At 46.5% G+C, this 16374-nt stretch overlaps 1 protein-coding gene across 4 annotated transcripts in view; it reads left to right on the top strand.

Annotated features, from left to right (window-relative positions):
- Positions 1–14547, top strand: part of SMOC2 (SPARC related modular calcium binding 2) — a 155112-nt gene extending 140565 nt beyond the window's left edge. For all 4 annotated transcript variants that reach the window (XM_061207138.1, XM_061207137.1, XM_061207136.1 and 1 more), the window contains 4 exons: positions 2237–2336; positions 4149–4423; positions 10652–10689; positions 12869–14547. In XM_061207138.1, the coding sequence (XP_061063121.1) occupies positions 2237–2336; positions 4149–4423; positions 10652–10689; positions 12869–12886 (431 nt within the window). In that variant the 3' untranslated portion in view covers positions 12887–14547. The remainder of the gene's footprint in view (positions 1–2236; positions 2337–4148; positions 4424–10651; positions 10690–12868) is intronic.
- The last annotated feature ends 1827 nt before the right edge of the window (positions 14548–16374 follow it).

Raw genomic sequence — 16374 nt, 5'->3', positions numbered from 1 at the left:
AAAACGTGCTATAGCAGGATTGATTTAATATTTCTTGGTTTAGAAGTAGATTAAACTTAACTGCTTGTTGTGTTAAAGCCTTCTAAAGCTTTTAGGTGCTGTTAGCCTTGTGTTTCCTGATGCATATATATCATTTTCTAATTAAAAATCTCGTGTTGCTTTACCTCCTTTGGGGGGGATATGATAAAATTAACCGCAAAAAATAACCGGGGTGCGTCCCCACTGAAGTCATACCGCACAGGACACAAGCGTAATGCTTTCTTACACCCGCTCAGCCCTGAGCAGTTTCTCACCAGCTCAGCCTTTTCCCAGACACCTGCATGTTTCCTACCTGCACCACATCCCTCCCGGGGTATCTTGATGCCAGCCGGGGTGTGGGACTTCACGGGGGCAGCTGGGACCGGGGCAGGTTATGCACACCCCCTGACACATCCCTGCTTGCCTGCTTGCTGTTCTCTGTTCCCTCTTGGTGGTCAGGCGAGCTGCTCTCAGAAGCATTCATTACTGTGACAAAGGGCAAAGGGCGCTGCCCTGTCTCAGAGCTGGCGCTGACAGGGCTGCAGGAAGTCCCCGAGGTCCCCAACGGCCCCAGACACGCCTGCAGCCTCAAGTCGGCTATTGCCTCCCCAGGGAATAGTTAATGAGATAATTGTTTTTTGCTTGAAAAGTTAACATTCTTGCAATGGTCCTGGGGGTTTCCCTGTAGATTATAACCTTTCCAGTTGCCTTCAAAGGGAAAAGGGGAATAACACAGCTCTATTTTCACCCTTCCCCGACCCTTAGGGATTCGCATCTGTTTTCTGATATGTGTATTTAAGGAAGTGGAAACTGGTGTAAATGGATTCCTGCTCTAGGCAATTAACATGTGCTTGAATAATAATAACAAAAACTCGTGTCAAAAGGAAATTTATGAAACCCAGAGTTCTCTAACTGTGTAAACATGTTGGTCTTTGAATGACTTGGTCGTCATAACACAGCACCAACATCTGGTCCATGTGGAATGTTCCTCCTGCTTCTCAGAGCCCAGGAAAGACATGCGAAGCTGCATCTCTTTATCCCGGAACGGCGAGGAGGTGGAGGGGAGTTTAGGGATAGTTAACTTGTAGGTAAAGTATATTGTAGAATGTTAAGCTTCAAGTAAACTCAATTACAGAATTACTCGAAGCCCCTCAGCTGCCTTCGGACTCAGGCTCCCCTGACAGGACTCTGGGGCCGTGTCTTCTCCAGCCATGTGAGCTTGGGGTGTTTCCCAGCATCCGGGTCCTCCTACGTAATGTGGGGCAGTGATGCTACCTACTGGGATTGCAGCTTTGGGACAAATGAGATGATAATGCCTGGGAATCCCTTAGTCTCACATAGTAATAATTCAATAAATCTTAGCGATTGTAATTTACAGAAACTTTTAAAATCAACATATATGGATTGCAGCGTGCTTACAAGTGTTCAAATGAGCTCAATGATATAGGGCACCCGACACACTGATTTTTTTTTTAATTTTTTATTTTATATTGGAGTATAGTTGATTTACAATGTTGTGTTAGTTTCAGGTGTACAGCAAAGTGATTCAGTTATACATATACATATATCTATTCTTTTTCAGATTCTTTTCTCATATAGGTTATTACAGAATATTGAGTAGAGTTCCCTGTGCTATACAGTAGATCCTTGTTGATTATCTATTTTATATTTAGTAGTGTGTATGCGTTAATCCCAAACTCTTAATTTATTCCCCCCGCCCCACCTTTCCCCTTTGGTAATCCTAAGTCTGTTCTCTATGTCTGTGAGTCTGTTTCTATTTCATAGATAAGTTCATTTGTGTCATATTTTAGATTCCACATGTAAGTGATATCACTTATGATATTTGTCTTTCTCTGTCTGACTTCACTTAGTATGATAATCTCTGGGTCCATCCATGTTGCTGCAGATGGCATGATTTCATTCTTCTTTATGGCCGAGTATATTCGTTGTATATATGTGCCACATCTTCTTTATCCACTCATCTGTCGATGGACACATTTAGGTTGCTTCCATGTCCTGGCTGTTGTAGACAGTGCTGCAGTGAACATTGGGGTGCGTGTCTCTGTTTGAATGATGCTTGTCTCAGGGTATATGCCCAGGAGCAGCACACTGATTTCTGAATCCTACGTAAGCCTTTCTTCCCGTTACAGAGAAAAATCTGTTGTACCCTGTGAGCTCTGGGAAATATGAAAAGATGTCCATACTTGATTTTTTTCAGGCTGTCCTGGTGCCAAAAAGAACGAGTTTCTGACGAGTGTGCTGGACGCGCTGTCCACAGACATGGTCCATGCCGTCTCCGACCCCTCCTCCCCGGGCAGGTGCGTGCACTCGACTGCAGAGCAGGAGGCTGGGAAGAAGCCCGGCATTCAGGGAACTCTCAGAAGCTGGAGGGCAGAGTCCAGACACTGGCATCCGAGGCCTGATCAGCTTAGCGGACACAACAGGGCCTGCAGGAAAGAAGTCCCCTCCCCAAACCTGAGGTCACTTCCTTTGTCTGGAGGACATTTGTTTAGCAGGTTCTCTTGTAATGCGATCAACCCAAGGAGGATGTTGCCATCAGGGACAAGGCCCAGACCTTGGGATTTTCCCAGGTGCCATCAGGCAGGGGTGGGGGCGGGGGCAGGGGGAGGGGAGGGGATGGGAGGACCCTGGTCCAGAGGGCTTCCCGCTTTGGAATCGCATTTTAGAGCTATTGACTGGATTTTAAACACTTTGAATTAAAATGTTCAATTTAAAATTCTCAAAATAGGATTTCTTTACAGTAAAATATATATGACATAAAATTTACCATCACAACCATTTTCAAGGCTGCAATTCAGTGGCATTAATTACATTAACAAAATGTTCAAAATCTGATTTCTGAAACTCTGGAAACTTGCTCTGTGTGCCTGGTGGAAATTCTGCAGTTCTGGGGCTGAGGCTTTGAGCTTTGCTTCCGGAGAGACTGTTAATTCCCCGAAGCTGTTCGTCTCTGTGGGTGACGTCCCTAGGAGGGTAGTTTGTGGTGTTTAATGGATATAGTGTTTCAAGCGTTGGATCTCCCCTGTTAATTAGTAATAATTAATCTCTTTATTTTAAAGCACATTTTCTGATCGGGAATCTCGCTGTCTTTATTTCCTTAGAGCACTGGCCTTCTTCCCTGCCTGCCCCAAACCTTGATTATTTCATCTATTCCAGATAATCTAAAGCTTCCTGGTCTTCTTCAGCTCAAAGCCCGCCTCTCTCTGTCTCTGCTTAAGAGTAAGATTGCAGAAGAAAAAAAGGCAGTGCTAATGAATCCAGTAGTAAATTAAATGATGAAACAAAAGAAAATCACCCAATTTTCAAATTGACCTGTTACATTCTTGGAAAGATAGATCTTTTCTGTAAAACTAAAATTGAAAGCAGTAAATGAATGTCCATCCTAGAAGGGCCTCTGAAAGTTTGGGAAGTAACTGATAGCATCAGGAAGCCCTAACACCTGGGAACCTTTGGTGTCTGACCCACTCTTTACACTCATGGAAACACAGAGACCAACAGCCAGACAAGGAAGGAAGGACCAGGGATTATGTGAGCACCTGCCACACCTTCCACCTGGTGAGAAGGCCCAGTGTAACATCTGGGACGGTCTCCAAGATCAGCCTCAAGGCCAGGCCTTCTGGAAGAGTGTTCTACTTATATCTTAAAGAATCAACCTTTTTTTTTTTTTAATCCAGGGAAAGATGTCTGGTTACCACTTTAAGATGTATGTTGTTTTGCACCTTTTAGTTCACCCATGGCATAAACAACCTGCCCATGAGTCACAAGTAAAGGAGCAGAGAACCTCTGGGTCCCAGGTTGAGTAGGTGTGCGATGTGTGAGCCGATGGACCATCCCCATGGGGCTTTGTCCTCACGACTTGCCAACGCCCAGCGTGTGACTGGCCTGCACAAGTTCACTGTGCCATTTGCCATTTTGAAACCAACTTGAAAATGTTTTGCCAAATTTCTAAGTTATTTTTAAAAATCATTATATCGAATGGCAAAGCCTCGCAGCCTTAGGCCCTCCTTCCAGGAAAGTCAGAGCACGGGGGCCCTCGCTGGAGGGACCAGGGCCGGGGTGGGGAGGCAGCCAGGCTGCCGGGGACCCCTGACCACCCGCGTGTCTTCCAGGCTCTCGGAACCTGACCCCAGCCACACGCTGGAGGAGAGAGTGGTCCACTGGTATTTCAAACTGCTGGATAAAAACTCCAGTGGGGACATCGGCAAAAAGGAAATCAAGCCCTTCAAGAGATTCCTTCGGAAGAAGTCCAAACCCAAAAAATGTGTGAAGAAGTTTGTTGAATACTGTGATGTGAATAACGACAAGTCCATTTCCCTGCAAGAGTTGATGGGCTGCCTGGGCGTGACCAGAGAAGAAGGTGAAACTAACACGAGGAAACGGCACAGTAAGAGCCTTTCTCCTTATTTTGCTCCCACGCGTGTCCACTCTCCACGGCGTCTGTTGAGTCTTAAGATGTAGAGACTGTCCTTGCAGTCTGAGGGTGGAGAGAAGTCTGATGTGCCACGTGACTGCAGGTCACCCGTCCGTGGAAACACTCACAGAGCGTCGTAAGCGGTCAAGGGGAAGCCGGGTCAGAAAGGTGGGAGCTGAGTGGTGTCTGGAGACAAGTCTTACTGTTCCGTCCGGGGGGCGCGGGGTAGGGGGTGCCCTTCTCCAGGGGCGTCTTCTGATGCTGAACAGCAAACTGGGGACCCTTGGGAGTAACTCGGGGACCCCATGCATGACCCCGACCAAGCATTCAGCCCGGTGTATTAGCAGTTCAGTAATTCCTGTTTCCAAACCAGTTATTTCAATGGTTGAAACAATGTTTCAGCTGCGTTACCAGATGCGTGTATCTCTTTCCGGAACCCAAACGCTGTCAGCAGCCCAGGGGCCCTGTGCAGACTTGATGCTTTGCAGAGACCTCTCCCATCTCTGCTAATTTATGATTCTGTTATTCTGTTACCAAACTTGTAGCATATTTGAAACATGAAACAAGTTTGAGAGTAGATTCTGGAGCATCGGTAGATGGTGGTCTTTACACCTCCTTGTATTTGCAGCTCAGCTGGGACACGGAAGTCCTGGCCGCTGACCTCGATTGTGGGCTTCGGGAAAGGACTGCATCTGTCTTATCAGTTTCTGTGTCCCGAGCACTCGTCATAATAGTCATTCTGCATAATTCAGCCGAACTTGGTTCCAGGCTAGATCCCTGTAATTGTGAAAGGACTCTTGCTAATTTTCCTGTGAGAAGTTACTCCTGGAAGAGTTGAGTTTTATTTTGAAGACTTCTGTATGGGGTCTCGGAAGCTAAGTGCGCTTCATGTTGCCCCGAACATGTCCAGACTGCAAACAGTGGTAAAAATAACGCGGCCGCCCCCTTTGCTGACCTTGTGGGGTGATGATGACATTTCCCGGCAGGATGTGGGTCCTTGCTGCCCTCTGATGGGGGTCAGACTCAGAAGGCTCTGGTCGTGGACACATTGTGTGCCGCATTCGCCTCCCTGCTGTGTGTCTGCAGGCAGGGGGAGGAGCTGGGCTTCCACCAGAGCGGGTCAGGGGGTGACCGGCCCCCATCACCATCCTGCCTCACGGGCCCCGTGGCTCCTTCTTTTCTCCCAGCCAGGCCGGGGATGGGGGTGAGGCTGTCATTCTCACTTGCGGATGAGAAACCCAAGAGCGCCGTGCGGGTTCCACGCCCTGCAGCCACCCGAGGCGTGCCACGGGTCCACCCTGAACAGCGGCCCAAGCGCACGGGTCCGCCTGCAGGAAACCGGCGCCTGCTGGGCTGCAGCTCCTGTCGGGGTTTCCTCAACCCCGCGCAGGCCTCCCCTGCAGCCCCCAGGGGAGCCTTGGACGCTTCCAGCCCAGGCAGTCGCCCCCACCCTTGCTCTCCTTTGTTGGGGCCTAGGGTCGCTGTCTGCTGCTGTCTGACACTGCCTGCGATTCTTGGACCTGGACAGACGTTCTCACTCATCCTATGCTTTTTTTTTCGATTTTGGTCCCCCATAGGGTCCCAAGAGACAAGTGACCTACTGCAGTTTTAGGCAGAAATCCTGGCAGCCAGGCGCCTCGGAGGCCCAGGGGATCACCATGGGGGCCAAGGGGGAGCCAGTGGCCGGCCAGCTGGAGGCCGGGGGACTGTAGCCCCCCCCGCCCTGGGGCTCTGAGGATTGCCGGGGAGGGGGATGAACACTGACCCAGTGACTCGTTTCAGCTGTTGCCGGGTTGGCTTGGGGCCGCGGTGGCCCTTCCTCTGTTCCAGAACCCAGTCTTGAACTTCTGAAAGAGTCCAGTTTTGTGGTTTCAATGAGCAAATTAAGTGCAGGCTCAACAGTGTGTAGAATCTGCCCTTTTAATCTTTAATTATCACCCCTTTCTGGAGGGCCCAGGCCAGTCCATTGTTTGCAAGGACCCCCTCCTGATAAGCACCCAAACCCCTGAGCCTCGTCCGGTGCCTGAGGGACGTGCCTCGCCAGGGGCACGTCCTTTCTGCATGTTTCTTAAATACAAAGGAAGTCAGCAAATGGAGATGCTTGGCAGGGAGAGTGGACGGGGGGAGGCCCAGTGCACGGCGGCTTTGCCAGGAGCGTAATTGGCCTCAGAGCAGTGGCGAGTGTGAGGCATTCTGAAATGGAACGGGATCCCTCCAATAGTTTCAAGATGAATTCTGAGCAGCGGAGAAATTACTCTCCTGGATACCACCGCCTGGCCCAGCCCTTTGGTTCTACAGAGAAGGCCACGCTCTCCACCCGCCCCCGCTCTCCGTGGCTCAGTCCACAGTGTGGATGGGTCATTTCCAGAAGCGTTAACCACGAGTGGGCGTGTTGTTTAAACAGCAGCACTTGGTGTGAACTGGTGCCACGTAGCCTGTGTTGAGCCCGCGGGTTCCGGGGCATCAGGAACCACTGCGCTCGTGGGTGAGTCCTGAGCTTCTGCAGCGGGTACAGACGGTGCTGAGAAGGGTGTGCAGATCCCACCCCTCGGTCAGGTGCAGGGCTCTGACTTTGTGGCTAACGAAGTGCTTAGTTCTCTTAGTCATTCACTCGCTCAACACAAATGTCGAGGATCTGCCGTGAATCACGGGGCGGAGGTGGGAGCTGAGTCTCAGAAGCTCCCCAGTTTGTAGGGAAGGTAGAAAAGCCCTAGAACGGCCCGCGCTTGAGGCGTGGGTGTGAGCGGGCTGCTGGCCGGGCCCTGAGGAGGCAGCTCCCAGCTCGAGGACTCGGGAAAGCGTCGCTGGGCCGGGTACCTGAGTGCCAGCCCAGCGGCCAAAGGGGTGGACGGGACGGCCCAGACCCTGTGCCAAGCACTGGGACACTGGTGCCTCCCCTGGAGCATCTCAGATGCAAAGCCTCCACACCGCCCGGTCAGAGCCCGCGGCATGAGGGGTAACTGCGTGACACCCCGAGGGCAGCCTCGCCGGAGAGCCCGGGGGCCGTGAGAAGGAAAGGGTGCCCTCGTGGGAGAGACAGGATTGGAAGCTGTCTGGGGACAACACGGCAGCTCTCACCCCACACGCTGAGGCCTCAGGAAGCTGACGTGAAGCCAGCACCTTCAGGGTCACGATCCTGGACACCCACCCTTGGTTGTAAACAAAACTGTCTCAAAACCCCACCTCCCCGTCAACACCAGAGTTGGACCTCTGAGTTGGCTCAAGGGCCTTAGCCGATCACATGCCCTATTGTTTTATAATCTGGTTAAATAATAGAAAACTTGAGGTGTGGCCAGTCCAACAGATCAGGAGCCAGTGCTGTGGAGAAGGTGGTGCCCACAGAGGAAGTGCACTGCCCCGGCCCCGGCTGCTCTCGGGCTGCAGGATGCTGCCCTCTGTCCCTGGGTGGGGGGCGGAGCAGGGGCATCTCCACACCTCTCCTCGGGGCGGGGAGGAAAGAACACACAAGGGGAACAGAGAACACGTTCGCGGGCAGAGCGGATGCGCAGAAGGGGTGCAGGCCACGTCCTCTTGCCGAGAGGGGTCCAGGGTCTCTGCACAGCCCTACAAGGGGACACGGAGAGGGTGGGTGTGTAACCCTGCTACCAGGGGAGCGAATAACAGAGTATAACACCTTGATGTCATCATCATTTATTAGAAATGTTTAAATTACTGCAGAATCTTGAGTTATCTTCTTTATGTGCCTCTGACTGAACCGATGTGTCTGAATTTTATTGTCTCATTAGTAACCAGGAAGATAGCATGTATAATCCCCTCTCTTCCCCCAGATAAGCTAAATTTGGTAAAAGTGGCAATTTGGTCAAAAATGAGCATTGGGGATTTGGATACATTATTAGCTGATCTTGCAACCCTTTTTTTTTTATCTTGCAGAATTTCTCTAAGAGTTTTTCAGCTCTTAGTTTTTTTTCAACTTTATTATTTATGTTTTCCTACCCTGTGTAATTTGAAATAGTGAAAAGTCAGAAAAACCTAAATATTCAGGAAGGGGTTAGTTGGGACAGTCTAAATATCCAAGTGGTTACCAGTTTCTTTTGTTTTCTTTATTTTTGCTCACTAGTTAACAATACATTTTTTATTCTAAAAAATATGAGAAATTAAATAAAGAACATAAATAACACATGACCTTTTATTCTGAGACAAAATCAGACCAGATCTATAGCTTTCCAAAAAATATTTCTATGCACATATACATATGTATTTATGTACTATGATTTTCATTACAAAATGGGGTCATAATATACATACTTCATTAATCACACTTATTTTAAGCAAGTGCACAAGATTTTGCATTTAAATTTTTGCAACTAAGACATATTATTGGGAGCTTGATCTCAATTTTCACCATTACACAAAATGCAAAAATGAAAAAAAACCCTGAAAACTATTGAGAACTGATAGAGACTAGAAAAAAAAATTTCTGAAGAATTCAGAAAAAAAATTCACAAAAGATGATACCATGCCCTCATGATTCTCCAAAATGACCATTGTGCAGAAAATCAGCAATTAGGAAATATTCATTTTTGACCAAATTATCTTTTTCAGCCAGACTGCCATGCCAGCTACATTCTCTCAGGCATATTGCCTTACAGCCAAATTGCCGTTTGCCGTGTCACCTGGAAACAATCACTATCATTCGGTACCGATGAAGCCATCCTCCCCGCCACACACACACATCCATCGCTGAGCTCTGTGGTAGGAGCTGGGAAGTACATACTCATTTTCTCACCGAAAAGTATTTTTATTGATGTGGCATGGCTTCATACTTATTTTCATGATGTACATTCTGTTTCATTCAAATTAATTAACAGTTTATTATTTTTCTGCCCTTCATGTATCTTAAATGGACCTTTTCCCTACTCCTTCTTGAGTGGAATATTCCACCCAGTGTCATTAATGAAATTTATGTCCTTTTCATCTACATAGCAAAGTTCTAAACACCAAAAAATGTTAACTTTTCTTGCTGTAACCTAACTTTAATCTGTAGCTACCTCCAATGATCAGTAGACTGATATTTACCATAAAAGAAACCAAGAAAAATCTGGCAATTGTTGATAGTGCAGTTGGTTTAGATTAGATTCAAAGTATCAGTTTAATATTCTTTAAATTTGAACCAATGGCGCGAAAGCCTGCTTTCTCTGTAAAGTAGTCATTTCAGGCAAAGCAAAGTGGAGAGTGGCAACAGAAATTATCCCGATCCTTGGATCATTCAAACTACAATGGAAAGAGATAGTCCATTTAGCTACCATTTATTTAATATTTTTGCAATTTACTTAATATGTTTGTGTTTCAACTTTTCATGCTCTATTTCTGTTTGCCTGAATATAGCAAGAGAAGAAGTTTGAACACAGAATAATTTTGCTCTTTATTTTTTTAATGAATGGATAGACGTCAACAATTAAGGCATTTGGGATGAGGGATGCTGCCCTCCGTCTACTGATTCATTCGAAAGATATTTACAGGTGCTCCCTGCTCTAAACATTGGCAAAATCACAGTAAATAAAACAGACAAAAGTTCACATCCTTCTAGAGCTTACGTTTTAGTGTGGATGCAAGAAATGAGATGATAAATAAGAAAAATCCACTGTGTGATGGATGATGCTAGCTAAGGTGGTGATGGGGGGAGGGGAGGGGGAGGGCTGGAATTTCAGGTAGAGGTTTGGGGCAGGAAAAGTGCCTCCACAGGTGATGTCCCAGGTCCCAGTCTTGAAGGAGGCACAGACGGAACCAAGCAGGATTTGGGAACAGTTATTTTGAGCCAAACAAGTTAAATGATTCTCGTGATTTAACTATAAAACCAAAAGATTTCAAAGACCTGGTGCTGGTTCCTAGACTTAGAGCTGCCTGGGTCTTCTGTCCCTGGGAGAGTTTGAAAACTCAGGGAAGGAGGTCTCCACGGCTAGTGGACACGCCTTTGGAGTTTTGGGTAAAATGGAACAGTCTTCTAAAGTTGGGCCAGAGCATTTGTATTGTTGGGAATTGTTTACATCGTGACTTTTATGATCCACATTTATAATCTATGCTCGGTGTATGTGTAGATGCATATTTTCTCATGTAAACAAGTCTGCCAGTGGACGACACTTTCCTACAGTGATATGGATTTCTTCCTGAAACATTCTATTTAACCTTTTACTAAATGAAGAATATTTGGTTTTTAATCTTTCTTTTTTTTTCCCCTGTTAGCCCCTAGAGGTAATGCTGAAAGCACTTCTAGTAGGCAGGTGAGTATGTCTACATTGTAGCCTTAATAATTTACTGCTTTAGTTATAGGCAATAAAAATTGAGGTTCTGTCAATTTGTAAAGTGAAGTTCCTTCCAAGAAAAGAAGCAACTTATCGTGTCTACACCCCTGTGAGGCCCCAAATAGCCGTGCAAGATTCTGCCAGAAATTACCAACTTGCTGAAACGTCAGCATCAACGTTTTGCCCTAATTATTATTTTCTTGCTACTTGAAATTTCAATTATTTTATTATTTTTAGAAAAATTTCTGAGTCCCCTTATTTTTGGAAATACTTATTTTTAAATAGTTCTCCAGGATGTGGATTTGTAATTTATTCCTTACGTTTGGTTAAGGAGATTGCAGGGACGGGGGGTCTTCTTTTTTCATCTAGGGATCCGAGTGAGACAAGTGGCAGCTCCAGAAGGGATTTTTCACTTCCTGCCGTGTGTGCCCATAAACGTACTTCTGTGCTTCTGAATCTGTATTTCTACCTGTGCAATTAAAGGAGATAATTGTGGTGTCTCTCCCCAGCATCCCAGGCCACAAGCTCTCCAAAGTCTAGAATATTTTCCAGAAGATGAACACGAGAGATTCATTTCTCCCTGTCTCAAAGCCAGGGCCACATCTTCCTTTCTTAAGACCACTTGTCAATTTGTTATGTATTTTATCTTCACCTGCTTGATGGCAGGTCCCCGGTCCCTAAAGCAGGCCCCCGTATTTGCGGTGGGCTTGAAGTGGAGACCTCCCACGCGCACCTTGGATGCAATTTAAAACCATTTCATTAGGAAAGATGGGTGATACGGTCGGTCTTCTTTGTTTAGCAAGTGTTTATGGTTTCAACTGTTAAAATCCCACCGCAAATCACTTGTGCTTTAGAACAGGGCTGGTCTGAAAGCAATGACCCCAGCCGAGCTCCGAAGACTTCCAAACGGTTGTTTTCCTAAGATAACGCCAATGACGGGCACATGGGTGCTGCCTCGGCCTGAAATAAACTCTGTTCCAAACACAAGACTCACTCAGCTTTTTCCCAGAAAAGGAATCCAGAGCGGTTTCCCCAGCTCTTTTTATGGTGTTTATCACTGCAAACTGTGATCCTGGGATGATGTCCTGCAGTGGCTGGCACATGATAAAGTGATTGAAGACCATACAGATTTCTTTGAAGAATCAGAGTCCCAACCACCAAAATCTTTCACTATATGAATAACCAAACACAAGAACTGTGAAATGAAGGGCAGCAAGGGGGATGCATGAAGCTTGTATTTAATCGAAAAGTGAGCTGTCTTTCTTGGTTTCTTCTCCAGTTTCCATCACAGTTCAGCAGTCATCAGGACAGTGCTGTCAGCCACTGCTGACATAGCTTAAAACGTTAGTGCCACCCCTCCTCCAGCAAATCTGACCAGCTTTAGTTGCTGGTAAAATACATTGATGGCTTATCTTTATCCTCACCTAATTAAAACAAAACTTCTTATTCACTTAATGCAGGAGATACAGTCTCTCTTCTTGTCCCCTGTTCGTATATTTATCTGGGAAATAAAAGCCAACACAGAAGCCTCCTGAATGTTCAAGTGTAATTATTTTAAATAGACCAACTTGTACTGGTCGGAATGGGTCTACGTGGAGAAATAAACCTGGAAGATTGTACTTTGCTTCTCCTTTTCATTCTATATTATTTTTAATTGGCACAGTGCAGAATTCCAGTAATTTAGTAAACAAACTTTTCAAGTCGTATTTCTTAGGTCAAATAGTGAATGGAAAGGATGAAAAGAAAAATGTTAAAAACAAACCCATGCCTTTATCAAATTTGAAGCATAAATTAGTATTACAAGTATTTTTATATGAGAAATCCATGGTGATCGGAGATTCTGCACAATGTTTAACATATTGAACACACAATCCTTGAAATAAATGCTTTCTCAACTGATATATTTTTCCTGATATTTCTGATCATTGAGCGGGAGGAAAGTGCTAGAAGTTGAGAAGTGTCCACAATGTTTTTATTATTTTTTAAAATTCTTACACCCCAAATAAAGCACTCTTTCTTTTCGCATCTATTTAAAAATATTGCTTTTTTTCCTTGTTGTTACCAGCTGGGTTTATTTTATTCCTGAAAGGCAAGTCTTCGTCTTCAGAGATGAGTGATGCAAATGTCTTAATACATCTCTTTTTTGTCTTTTTTTCAGCCAAGGAAGCAAGGATAAATGACTGACACATCCACGGCGGGTCCTAGACACGTGGCCGACTCCCTCACCAAAAAGCAATTAAAAAAACCAAAACAAACACATAGTATTGCACTTTGTACTTTAACTGTAAATTCACTTTGTAGAAATGAGATATTTAAACAGATGGCTTTAATCTGTGAAAATGGAAAGGCTGGCTTCAGAAAAGTAATCACATACAATGTATGTGTCCTTCTTTGACCTTCAAAATCTGTAGTTGGTGGAGATGTATTTTGAATGGATTTAAGCTTAATTTCTTCCTCCTACGCATGTTAACCTGGCAGAAGCCTTGGCCTAAGGCGCTCTGGCTCCAGGTCTGTATCTCCTTACCAGGGCCGTTACTAATAGCCTCGCCAGGTTGGCATCGTTGGAAATCTACTGCCCTGGCAGCATCCAACATGAATCCATGTTGGAAGCTTCATGGCGCCATAGAAGTTTGTAATCAACTGCTGTCTTCGTCGTACAGTTAATGAGTGCATGGGTCTTTTTGTTTCTTGGGATTTTGTGTTAGTTTGTTGGTTTTCCTTCCAGAGTTCTCGCTCACGCAATGAGTTACCCAACCACTAAAGCAATCTTTACAGGTAGTGCCCTGGTAGAAAAGAAGGTTTTTCAAACTCTTTTTTTTTTTTTTTTTTTTTAGTGGTGAAAAACAACTGTTTTATTATGCTTGCAGATTTTGTGGGTCTGGAATTTGGACAGGGTGCAACGGGATGGCTTGTTCTTTGTCCCCGATGTCTGGGTCCTATGATGTGCCTGCTTTTTCCACTGCAAGCTTCTGTTTGAGTTTTGCCTCGGGCTCAGATTATTCATGCAGTAAATGCTAGAGAATTCTTTCTGCATTTCTGAGGCAGCATGAAGGGGTCCATCGTTCAGAAAAGTAAATTTAATCATGACCTGACCAAGCCAGCTAAACACGCTTGTCAGCCTGCTTTTTCTGTTACACCTGGCCCCTACCCATCCGACCGTGGCCCACCCAGGGGCCCCCCGGAAGGTAAAACTGTCCCCTGAACAAATTATGAACAGTCCCCTTAGAGAAGGCACAGCCAGGCGAAGCTGTGCCTGGGTCTTGATCTTGGCAGCCGGGGACAAAGGCCTGTGGGTCCCCCACCTTCCCTTCTTCTTTCCTGGAGGCCTCAAGGGCTCAAGGGTTTGCCGATGGGAAATTCATCCGAATGGGACTTGAGAGGGGCGGGTGGGGAGCTGAATGCCCCACTGTGAACAGCAGAGCGGGCCCTCGGGACAGCCGGCTTCCCGTCTCAGAGCTGGACCCCGGCCTCCACAGATGTGCCCACGGGCTCCATGAAGCATTTAGGGGACAGCCCCGGAGCTGGGGTGACACGCTGTGACGCTGTCTCGGCTCTAGCTTTTGGTTTGGGAAAAAAGTCTTCACGGCCCCAGACCCTCCAACACATGTTGTGTCAGACGATCTTGAATTTGCATGAAGACGTTTCAAGAGGCGTCTCATTTAAACCGCGCAAAAGTCAAAACGGAAACTTTGGAAACACAAAACCAGCTCCAGTGTGTGTCACCATTGTTTAAGAAACAGTTAGGATCCTAAATTTATTGGATGATCTTTTATATTTCTGAACTTTGAATTTAATCATTTTTCTTAGATTAAAATAAAATATGCTATCAAAACCATACTTGGCCTCTTGCTTCGTTCTGAGCATGTTTACCATTGGCAAGCAAGGCAGGGACCCTGGGCTGGAGTGAAGGTGAACCCTGGTTCTGCCCCTCTGGCCATGGGACTTGGGACAAGTTACTTAGCCTTTGGGGGCTTCAGTCTCCTGCTCTATCAACAGGGATGACAGTGGCATGCACCCCTGGGTGAAGGTTACGTGTATCCATGTGTGTAAAGGGTGAGGGCCCGGCACAAAGGGTGCAAGTGTTTGCCCTCGTGATGGGAAGCAGCCGTCCACTCACTAGGTACCGAGGGCTGGGAGGACTTCCCGTCCTGCCGGAAGCTGTGTGGACCACGGAAGAGACAGAAAAGGTTCTTGTTGTGGTTAAAGCTGATGCTGTTCACAAGTCACCCCGCCAGAGACCCTGTCAGGCCACGTCTCTTGGTCCCCAGCCCCAGTCTCCAGACCCAGTGTCCGCCCTTGGTTAGGCGCTCACTATATCTCACCTGGACCATTGCAGTAGCTGCTGCTTCTCTCAGTTTTGTTGCGAGGTAATTGACATACGCCACTGTGTCAGGGTAAGGTGCGCGGCATAATGATTTGACTTCCATGTGCTGAGAAATGGTTGTCACAGTAAGTTTAGATAACATCCAGCATCTCACATAGATACAAAAAAAAGTTGTTTTTTTGTTCCTGGTGATGAGAACTTTTACGATCTACTTTCTTAGTAGTTTTCAAATACACCAAACAGCAGCGTTAACTATGGTCAGTCATGGTGTGGTCACTGCAGCAGCTTCTTAGCTGGTCTTGCTTCCTCCAGGACTCCCTATTCCTTCCTGGTAAATCTCCCTGTGCCCCACACTAGTTTTTTCTCTACTCAGAAAAGTGTGATCTTTGTAAAACTCAACCTTAGCATTTCAATTGTGCAGTCAAGACGTTGCTGGAAAGGAATTAAGAGGAAACGCTCCTTGAGGGGGCGGAGGTTGGACTGGTTCTGGAGCAGGCGGGAGAGGACGCGGAGCCCACGGAGGCTGAGAGCCTGACCCAAGGCAGGGATGAGGTGGAGCCACGGAGGCAGCGGGCCGGTGCGCCGGGGCTGGGGCAGATGGCTCTTATTGCGAAGTATTAAGATTTCAAATCCGAACCAGAAATTGTTTCCCTTACGTACCTGGTGTAGCTGTTTTTAGGGATAGTTGCCTCCCCACCGAACCTCCCCTTGCCTCCTTCTCATGTTTAAAAATGCTCTCCTGCATCTTTGTCAAAAATCTCCAAGTGGGAGATTATTTAGAAGTGCACCGACCAACTCATAAATCATGCCCGTGAACGTCACATCCAGAATTTTTTAAAGTTATCGAGATGAAAGGTGTCAACTTTTTGTGATCAACGTGCAGAAATGACCGACATAATCACAAACTGCCAAGTGAACACCGAATCATATAAACAACAAAGCTACTCCAGAGAGAAAGTAAGAATGTAGACAGCGCTAAGCTCAGCGGTCTGTGGTGATGGTGATGGTGGTAGTTGAAATGGCGGTAATCATGACGATGATAATGATGACGATGCTGATGATAGTGGTGGTGGCGATGGTGATGATGATGATGGTGGTGGTGGCGATGGTGATGATGATGATGGTGGTGATGGTGATGACGATGACGAGGGTGATGGTGGTGGTGATGGTGATGGCAATGGTGGTGGTGGTGGTGGTGATGATGGTGACAGTGATGGTTGTGGTGGTGGTGGTGATGGTGATGATGGTGATGATGGTGGTGGTGGTGGTGGTGGTGAGTGATGGTGATGGTGATGATGGTGATTATGATGGTGGTGATGGTGATAGTGATGATGGTGATG

Source organism: Eubalaena glacialis, chromosome 12, assembly GCF_028564815.1.
Source record: "Eubalaena glacialis isolate mEubGla1 chromosome 12, mEubGla1.1.hap2.+ XY, whole genome shotgun sequence".
Lineage (NCBI taxonomy): Eukaryota > Metazoa > Chordata > Mammalia > Artiodactyla > Balaenidae > Eubalaena > Eubalaena glacialis.
This window is presented reverse-complemented; position numbering and strand designations above follow the sequence as displayed.